The sequence below is a fragment of the Sebastes umbrosus genome, chromosome 10 (assembly GCF_015220745.1).
Source record: "Sebastes umbrosus isolate fSebUmb1 chromosome 10, fSebUmb1.pri, whole genome shotgun sequence".
Taxonomy (NCBI): Eukaryota; Metazoa; Chordata; class Actinopteri; order Perciformes; family Sebastidae; genus Sebastes; species Sebastes umbrosus.
The window spans coordinates 7111041-7121847 of NC_051278.1; the positions used below are offsets into that span (position 1 = coordinate 7111041).

The window sequence follows — 10807 nt, forward strand, 5'->3', positions numbered from 1 at the left end:
GAGAAAAAGGTCATGAGGTCTTCAGAATTAAAAGAGTCCATCATTTGGGGAGCAGGAATGTGTTCAGGAAATTTCATGTGAATCTATGCAATAAATTCTGAAATTTTTGGCCTATTATGTCCAAGGAAATCACTCCAAATATAAGTCCATGTTCCTGAGTTCACAAAACAATAAGATTCATCCTCTGGTGACCACGACTATTCACACCACATTTCATGGAAATCGTAGCTTTCAATATACCTCGTCATGGATCAAAGTGCTCACTGTGAATCATCCTCTGGGGACCATTGAATATCAAGCATGTTTCATAGCAACCTGGCCATGAAATGTATTCATCAGTTTAGCTGACGGGAGCAGATGGAACGTTGAGGTAGTTAGGCTCTGCCTCCCACAGGACAAAAACAGAGAAAAGTAGAGCTGATGAGAGCCGGAACAAGGAGGAGAAAATGCTCTTAACCTTGCTCCTTCCATCTTTGCATCCTCTCTCCTCCTCCCTCACTGCTTCATAATTACCACCTGCTTTGTCAGCTTGTGCGTCAGCCAATTTAGTCCTGACAGCAACAAGTATCGGTCGTCATGACACCCTTTAGTGAAAAAGGTCACCTTTGAGACCTCCGAGGACATCCTCCTCCTCCACATCCTCTTCTTCTGTCTTTCATCAAAGTTTACTCCGACGGCCTTTGATGTCTTTTATAGAGGACAACCTTCCTCAAGTGTTGCCATCAAGTACTGTCCATTAATTAGTCAGGTTAGTGTTCCTGCTGGGGTTTAATGAATGAAGTAGTCCACAAACATCGGACTGAAGATGGGCTGCTAACGGTGCACGGTCATCCAGCATGACAGGAAACAAAATGAGGAGATTTGCTTATGAAATGCAACAAGTTCATTATAAGAAATCCTTTTAATTAAGGAACAAGTCACGGTTAAAATTAGGGTTGGGAGATCATCTCTCGATCTTCTATCACAATATAGGTAATTTGATATCTCGATAACGATATATATCACAATATAGCATGTTTTCTGGTAACTCAATAAATAAATATTCTATATGAAATATCCACATGGTAAAGCCTATTTTTGTAAACTCTTGTGAGAATTAAATACTTGACAAATGAGAAGTACTGACTTTTTTTCTCATTTTAAGAATGTCAGAGCACACTGAACATCACAGTTTAAGTGAAATTATCGAGGAAAAAAAAAGAAATAAAGACCTAGCCTATATCGCAATAGAAACAATATAGAAAAATATATACGATAGACAATTTTACATCGGTTTGACGATATATATCGTCATATTGCCCTGCCCTAGTTAAGATCAAACCCTTACTAAAAGAGTATTCCTTATTGGGGTTACTTATTCAATTAAAAAACAGCAGTAGGTAAAACTCCGCCAACCTTGGTACAAGGCAATGAGGCCATGCAACATGTATTCTGACAATTTTACCCCAATTTTACGCCTCGTATTAAAATGTGAACTCTATGTGGATACGTTATCTGGATTAGGAATGCAAAGCGCATTGGGATCTGAATGCAACTGGATCGGCCAGACAACATTTGGAGGTGGTCAGACTCGCACTGTTGGCTATTGTCACAGTTTTTATGTCGGGAATATTTATCGCAAATGCCACAATTCATTGTACAAACCTCAAACATATAATTGTTTGCTTTGAGCATTGAGGAAGTTAAGGATGTTTAAAGGAGAACAGAGCCAAGAGAACAGAGGTAGATGACCTTCAAATGTGCCAGAAACTTTTTAAGAACAAGAGAGAAAACAGACGTATTCACTCAACCAATTCTGCTGCAGTATTTTCTTCTCTGTAAGCACTCACTAAATCCTGCTGCAGTTTCCCTGCTGAGATCAATAATGTTTTTAATCTTTCTCCATAACAAGCCGGACTTTGATGCCAGTGTTTCTAGAAAAGGTGTCATTGTTTTTGATCTCGAAATGAAACTCAGGCGGATCCCTGCTCAGCTCAGCCTCCGCACACAAAACCATATTTGACAATATTAAAAGGAAATACAAACCTCCTGTAATACTTTACAGATGAAATAGCAAATTGTGGTGATTATCCAGCCGGCCGGATGACTGTAACAGGCCCGAGGAATGCTACACTATCTGATGTGTGTGTGTGTGTTGAGTGTTTTCACTTTCATATGGTTTTCATTTGGGGCGGAGGTTTGCATAATTATTCTGGCATCAGTAGCCGTGGTGACAAAGCGGGCTGGTGAGCGCTCCGCTGGGTCTGCGTTCTCACGGCAGTCAGAAATAACCTCGCCTTTTAACAGGAAGCAACCTTCCCTCTAATGTCAAAACGCTGACGACGAATAAACAATATAGATCCTCATGGTATGTTTTTGATCTTGATTTTGTTTTCATCTCTGTTCTCTGTCGCAGTGACACAGTTTCATAACTGGTATTTTTGATTTTACTAAATGTCCTTTGCCAATGCTTTAATTTCTGAGAACCTGAATTCAATCAAACATAAGTAAACTTTCATTTTTCATGAGACATACTGAGCAGGGAGGATACCCAAACACCTTTCAACCATGAAGCTGAAATGGCCGAAAATCAAGAAACTAAGCTTTTACTTCAGCCCCATAAAAATGCCTCTTACTATCTAATTAGAAGTGTGATCCTATGATTTTCTGCATACTGCGAGATTCTTTAAATGCACGGCCGGTTACCAACTGGAAAACTTGAACAGCTTTTCTTCGTCTTCTCTTCTTTTTTGTTTTTTTCTGAAAACCTTCCATTTTGGAGACACGAGTTGCTGCCCGATGTCGTTGCTAGCAGCTCAGCATAAACAGAGTTTGAGCGCATACATCAAGCGTACTGTAAACAGAGGAAGTAACACATCATTACATCCTAGACGAGACAGAGACCACGGTGAGAACAAAGACGAAGTGAACACACCACACTCGCATTCAGACTGCAGTTTGGTAACGTTTGATTGAAATGAACTCATATGGAGGCAAATAAAAAAAGTACTGATGTCGCTTGTTGCACAACTTGAAGTCAAAACTACATATAGGTACGGCGAGCCGGTCATTGTTGTGAAATCAATCTCGACAGGGCGATGCATCAAGCAAGACCACCCTGAAACCCCAGCGGTGCGGTGTTGTATCACCCTGAAGGGGTTTATTTCACAATAACGACCCGCTAGCTGTACATTATCCCGATTATCACATGGCTACTTACTTAAAAAATCAATTATTTGACACAAAAACGGTCCTCCAGAGTCTGACATCAGAATTGCGCCCATAGCAACGGTCTGTTATACATAGCAACGGTCTGCTATAAAGAAATAACAGACCGTAGAACGCTGTGATTGACCATCCAGAATTGAGTATTCAACAAAGCCGTGTAATATTAGGAGTTAAAGTCGATGCTACATGTTATATTGCAAACATAAACCCTTTTTCCACCCAAATTAGAGCAGGTTTTTTAAACGCTGGAAGTAGACAAGTATGCCTTTCTGTTTAGTTTTTTTTATATCTGTTACTTATTCACTCTCTCTTCAAACTCGGTGCAGACTAATTTGGAACGATGTTTGAGTGCTGTTTGGATGGAGACAGACGGAATTTGTTGCTGATATGACAAAGAAAGCGCTGGATGGGTGTGGTGGGTGTGCGTTAGTTGCAAATTAAACCAGTGAAACATTATTAAGACACAAGGTGACTCTTCTACTTTTTACTTTTGCCGATAGAGTGACAGTTTTTTTTTCTTAAATCTGGTTTTGTGAAAAATAAAACAATGAACTGAGGTGCACTTGTTTCTGTTACAGTCGCAGCCACACCAATACACACAATATTGGTCCAGGCAGCAAGTCCCAAATATGAGAGAAGGATAAAATACTCCCACATTTTCCTTAAACAGGCATAACAGTTTGCCAATGTGATTATTTAGTGGGTTTTTAACATTAGTTATCATGTTTCAGGACATTTTCGAGACTTATGTTTTCATTTTCTTAAAGCTGGTGCAGCGATCTGTTCCTGGACCGGGAAGAGAGATCTCACCACACAACACTTTTTTTTTCACTTTTCTCAATTGAACAGCCAGCAACAGTCTTGAAAGTCTAATGTGAGAATAAGACAACGTTTTGGGGGTTGATTTTTGATAAACAAGGTCCTCTTGTGACAAGCACAGCTCCCCAACATGCTTCTAGTAACCAGAAGTGATGAGAAAATGACAATGGGCAAATTTATTTTGAAAAACAAACCCCCAAATAATGTGACTTACCAATGTATCAGGCTGAACTGTTGTGTTTGATGGAATAGAATACAACAGTGGACGTGAACTCACCGTGTCTGAGCCACTGGGTGCTGGTCAGGGTGCCCGTCATGCCGCCAGCAAAGCCCCGCCCCCCTGTGTCCCTCCTCTGGCTCAGCGTGGAGATGAAGGTGCCCAGAGACGGAAACGGCTGCTTAGCTCCTCGCCCGAAACCCTGGTGCAGGAAGATGACATCATCACCACGAGGAACAGAGAAGAAGAACTTCTAATGATGTATCGTTGGAGACATTCACAATGAACATCTCATAAAAAAAAAATCTAATAGCGAGCGTCTAATTATTCTATACTAGTAAAGCGACAGCAAACTTACAACAAAAAATATTTCGTATACATATGTAAATATTGTTATGTATTTCTAAATACTTCTTATGTACACTAACATAACATGGATAAATCTTCTTTGGCATGGATCCCTAAATCTAGTTATTTAAATTCAAATTTCATACAAATACTTTGAAGTTTAATAATGTTACCTTTTTTTTTAAGACGAAAGTAACAATATCTCTTTACATTTGAATGAAGAAAAATCAAATCAAGTACACATAAAAATGCAGCATTTAAAATGTAAATGTACTGCTGCAATTTACTGCAATTGATTTTAACTTATCTGCCAAGATATTCACTAATACCGTATATCTGTAATAAGCCAACAATATCAATAATATTGATATATCAGACCTGCTAATAATGTAAATAAAAGCTACTTGAAAAGGTAGCTACAGTGACTGAAGCGATATGTAAAGCTCAAATACAATTTTAGAAACTGGAGATCAGAATATGCAATATTTTGCATTTTACTGACAATAAAAGAGGCATGAAATGGCCAAAAATGTGAGATTAATGATTGAGATTTTTTACACTTTTCTGGAAAAGATATCTTAAATAAATAGCTAGCACCTGGCAGACAAAGCTAGGGGACAAGTTTACTAATAAATTCACTAAAGCGACTCTCTGCGTTCTCAGATGTTGAGGTTTCTCACCAGAACGGGAACTCCTTAAATCAATCCAGACTTTCAGCTGCATGAACAGACGGTGATAACAGAATAAAAACCAAACTGATCTAATATTTACTACATGTTCCCTGTGACTAATCACCTTCTGATCTTCTGCTATGTCAGACAATGTCTCTACAAGCTGCAGAAGAGCCACAAGTGCAAGCAGAGGAAGACATGAAGAGGAGGGATTTAGAGGAGGGGGGAGAGAAAATGGAAATCACAAGACAAAAAGGAGAGAGGGAATGAAGGAAGGTGAGGCTTGGAAAAGGGGATATGAGGGTGAAAGAAGAGGGGAGAAATGGGAAGAGAATGAGAGAAGGGACAAGAGAGAGCAAATAAGAGGACGAAAGGAAGTGAGGAGAGCAAGAAAGAGAGGGAAAAGAAAGGGAATTGATGTAGATAAGACGGGGGGAAAATAAAGATGAGGAATAAAAGGGCGCAGACATGAAGGACTGATGAAGCAGGGGAAGAAAAGAGAAGGTGGAAGAGAAGAGGAGGAGGGATGAGAGGTGGAGGAAGAGGAGGTGGAGAGATCAACAGATGAACAGCAGCCGCTCCTAACAGCAGCAAACACACTCACACACACACAAACACACACACACACACACACACACACCAGCAGCAGCGATGTGTTCAGGGGCTGCAGAACAGAAGGAGCAGGAAGACAGTTAATCCGCCGCTCAGAATGAATCAGTTTCCAAAGAAATGAGACCTCGAGGAAAAATCTGAACAAAATCACAGCCTTGGCATTGGCACACTCACACACGCACACGCAACAAACACACAACAAACACACACACAACAGACACACACAGAATTACTACTGTTTCCATGTCATTATATTATTTTCTCTCTTGTGCACAGCAACATAGAGAGAGAAAACAAAGGAAGGTTTGTCTCAGAAGAAACAACCTCAGATAGTAACAGCTTGTGTTTTTAGAGTTATGACAAAACACACAGACAGACACACACATACAGTACACACAAACACATGTGCATGTTCATCTTCTGTCTTTGAACAGGAGCTCTATCTCTCTGAGGGATCACTAATGAGATACAACAGTGACTGCACGAACACAACGCAGGTTCTATAAAACAGATCTACTAAAATCACTAAAAAGAACAATGTCTGTGAAATCAACACAAGGCTGAGTGAATCTAAAGACTCATAGGTTCAAAGAAAAAGCAGCATTTTCAGCTGAACTAACAGTGCAGTGGTCCCTTCATCATGATCTATATACATACATCTAAATGTAATGTTACTGGAAATCAATCAACAACACAAAACAATGAAAAATATGGTCCAGAAACCCTCACAGGTACTGCATTTAGCATAACAAATATGCTCAAATCACAACATGGCAAACTGCAGCCCAACAGGCAACAACAGCTGTCAGTGTGTCAGTGTGCTGACTTGACTATGGCTTTCCCCAAACTGCATGTGATTATCATAAAGTGGGCATGTCTGTAAAGGGGAGACTCGTGGGTACCCAGAGAACCCATTTTCATTCACATATCTTGAGGTCAGAGGTCAAGGGACCCCTTTGAAAATTGCCATGACAGTTTTTCCTTGCCAAAATTTAGCGTAAGTTTGGAGCCTTATTTATCCTCCTTCACGACAAGCTAGTATAACATGGTTAGTACCAATTGATTCCTTAGGTTTTGTAGTTTCATATGATGCCAGTATCTTCACGCTACAAACCTCCGAAAGGTCTATTGACTTCTAGTCTTGTTCATCTCATGTTGGTTCGCTACATCCTTGCACCTAAAAGTATAATTACACTCTTTTCTCGGTGCAGCCACAGAGCAGCCACATCACACTCCTCTCTCCTGACTCTTTCATTATCAACGTCACACAGCCCCGCCCACTCCAGCTGATTGACAGGTGATCTCTGGGAAACGTGGAGCAGAGACACCACTGTGACGCTCAGTGAGCAACAAACACAGAGACTACATCCAAGTCAGTCGCCATTGTCACAGTTTTCCTTGATGAAACAAACACAGACTACATCCTGGTTCACATCTGACAACGATGAACCGTTTTCACAGCGTTTTTTTATCTCAGTGAGTCTTGTGATGTCAGTTCTGTCCAACTCTGCTCGGTCCTTCAGTCTGAGAGGAAATCCTGTCATCCAGAGAGAAACCACACCAAGAGGAGCTCCACATCTGACTCTCTCTCTCTCTCTCTCTGACACACACACACACTTTGCTGTGCGGACCCTCCTCTCTCTCTCAGCTGTTTATCTCTAATCAGATCCAGTAGATTATAGTGAGACTGTGTGTGTTTGTATCAGTCAAGGCTGATGGGAGAAATAATGCTTTTTCTAAAGAAAAAGCAAACTTCATGGTTGTGCTCTCTGGTCAGCTTTCAAGTGCAACGGTGACCAAACTTTTTCACTTGGAGAGCCAAAACTGAGACTTATTGTTGGGCTGTTAAGTAAACACATATTGTATTGTATTGTTAAGATGCAAAATGGTACTAGGATCCCAACTTATCTTAATTTAAATGCCTTTTGTCCATGTGCCACTGTCTCGTGATTTCACTCTGTCATGTCATAACGTTTCTTCACGTTATTGCTTTATACTGAAGTTCTTCTCCTGAGTGTCTGTTGATGAATTCTCAGCTAATGAACAGGTCTGCATAAACATGATGACCAGGTATATACTGAGACCAGCAGTCCGTTAAAAACGTGTGTTAAATCCACGTCCAATATCCCACACCAAGTCACACTGATAACAGCCGAGCGGCGGTACATTGGGTTCAGTTCTGGCACCAGACGACCAGACATGAGCCCACTCTGGCTCGTACGTGGCTGCCAGATTTGACTATCGGTTTGAGTTGATTTAGGCAGAGAAATCAGCTCTAGTTAGCAGTTCTCGGGCCAGAGATGACTCACAGAATTGACGGTGAGGATGAGTCTGGCAACCAGCCGTGACAGATTTAGGACACTGTTGGTCCCTTTGGCTCTCTGGGTGTGAAAGTGCAGTGAGAGAATAATACCATATACTGTAGGAAGAATCAGACAGACAGAGAGAATCACAGACTGAAGAAAATAACCAAATAAACTGAAATCTTGGAGATCTGGAGAAAATAATAAGATGTTTTGAAATGCTGAAGGAAGCTTCCAAACAGCAGCTCTGCTTTCATTTCTGTTCAGGTGAAAAACAAACAGTGAACAAACATCTGTCTTCAATTATTCTACTGTTATTGCTCTGCGATACAATGACAGCCCGCTCTATCTAGGACCTTTTTCATCCAACCTTTGAGCCTGAATTTCCTCAGATCAGCTCGCGGAGCCAGAAGACTTCTGAGGAGGAATCAGAGAATCGGTCTGACTGAAGTCCCGGAGAAACGAGCTGCAGAGGGAGGACGCATTCAGCAACTTTATGGCATTTCCAGACACAACCCAAGTCAGTCTGAGCAATGACAGACTATTTATTGGTCAAAACCATCTGATCTGCACATTCCTGCTCACTGACACTATGGAGATGACATCAACCAGACCAGCCTGCAGACCCCGCCAGTCTGCTCCAATGTGACACCCAGAAGCACACTTAAAACACGCCGACAAACAGTCCAACAGTCCAACAGTCAGCTCCCTGCTATGCATTTAAGAACACAATGATTACATCATCGGACGCCGCTGGAGAGCTGAATATGTCATTATGTAAGACGGGGGCATCAGTTTTTCCACAAGGAAAAAACTACAGTTGTTCCAGTTTGCTGTCACTTTATGTACACAGCATGTTAAAGTTCAAGAGATTACAGCAGAGTCTGCTGGATATCAGATATGTTATTATAGAAGGATTAGGGAACAAGTGAGGAATTATTGGACTACACATTTGCATTAAAATGAGATGCACATGCAGATGATCATGTAATACTCTTATGCCCCATTACTTAATCATGTGTTGTGTTGTTTGTAATAAAACAAATAAAATAGCAGAGAAATAGCAGACAAAACTGGAGAAATAATAATTACAGTAAAACATAAACATCAGACTTTATAGCCGCTGGAAATACATATCACCATCACCATATAATAGTGCTTTCCTTTTTTATTTTTATTATTAGTGTGTTTCTAAAAATATATGTTCATTTTATTTTCATTAAACTGTTTATCTATTTTTATCTATTTTTTAAAGATATATATATATATATATATATATATTTATATATAAAGTATAAATATAAAAAACACAATGCTAATTAATATTCACTAATCATATAATAGTGCTTTCCTTTTTTTATTATTAATGTGTTTTCAAAAAATATATTATTTTTATTTTTATAAGAATGTTTTTTATCTATTTAATGTTTTAAAGATATATATATATATATATATATATATATATATATATATATATATAGTATGAATATAAAAGCCTCTGCAATTTGTTTTGCAATATTTAGACTAATATTATTATTTCTAATTTGAAATAAAATTTTAAAAGTCACTCATTGGATGCTAGGTTACTGATTTTCCCCACTTTGAGGTACACCATCAACATATAAAAGAGCATATTTTCTGCACAACAAAGACAAAAATTAAGGTAAAAATCCATTTGTTGGAAGATAGATAAAGGGAAAAGTTGGTTTTCTTACAGCAGAAGAGGAGCTGTTGTAAATTGGTGGAAGCTTCTCTCTTTCCCTCTCAACTCCTGACAGCGAGAAATGTTCTCCATCCATCCTCTCAGCGTGGAAGAGCTGACAAAAAGTTGTTTTTTTCTCCCCTGGAAAGACTCAGTCCTCTCCAGCCTCTGTGTTGCTGCTCCTCGGAAGGCTGCACATGTTTTTACCCCGAGGTACCCGTCTGTCTGCTCGGTCTGCTCCGTTAGTTCACATAAATCAGGGAGATTCACATCCTAGAAGAACCGGAGTGAAGTCTACCTTCGTCGGACAGGTGGGCTCTCCGTTACGCACAGCACCTGGCGCGTAAACGTCTCCAAAACGTCTCCGGTGGAAACCTTAAAGAGGGAGAAGTCGCGTTCGTTTCAAAGGAGTTTTTAAAACACGTTCAGGGTTCAGGGTTTAGCAGCTGCTTCTTCTTCTTCTTCTTCTCCTTCTGTCCCTCTCTGCGTCGTCTGTAGGAGAAGCTGCTACGCTGCGGCTCGGCGCCATGTTTAGAGGAGGAGGAGGAGGAGAGAGGAGGAAGAGGAGAGAGGAGGAAGAGGAGGAGGAGGAGGCGCCTGGAGTGCTGAGCCTGGAGACAGCAGACACACACACACAGAGAGAGAGAGAGAGAGAGAGAGAGTAACGGGAAATGGGAAATAGGGTTTGGATTCACAATAAAAGTGGGAGCCTTGAAATAAAGAATGAAAGAAAGAGAGAAAGAAAGAAAGAAAGAAAGAAAGACAGAATACAAATTTCCTAAGAAAGTATGAAAGCCCATTTCCACTAAGAAAAGAAAATGAATAGATGCAATGTTAGGAACAAAAAATTATATATATATATATACAGACGTAGGCAAAGTTGTTGGTACCCTTCCGTTAAAGAAAGAAAAACCCACAATAGTCACTG

General features: G+C 40.1%; 1 protein-coding gene across 1 annotated transcript in view; it reads right to left on the minus strand.

The window, feature by feature from the left end:
- hectd2 (HECT domain containing 2) overlaps positions 1 to 10599 on the minus strand; it is a 57022-nt gene extending 46423 nt beyond the window's left edge. Inside the window, exons 1-2 of the mRNA XM_037782880.1 lie at positions 9893 to 10599; positions 4304 to 4445 (exon numbers count right to left, since the gene is read on the minus strand). Of these exons, the coding sequence (XP_037638808.1) occupies positions 4304 to 4445; positions 9893 to 9976 (226 nt within the window). The 5' untranslated portion in view covers positions 9977 to 10599. The remainder of the gene's footprint in view (positions 1 to 4303; positions 4446 to 9892) is intronic.
- Between the last annotated feature and the right edge of the window lie 208 nt (positions 10600 to 10807).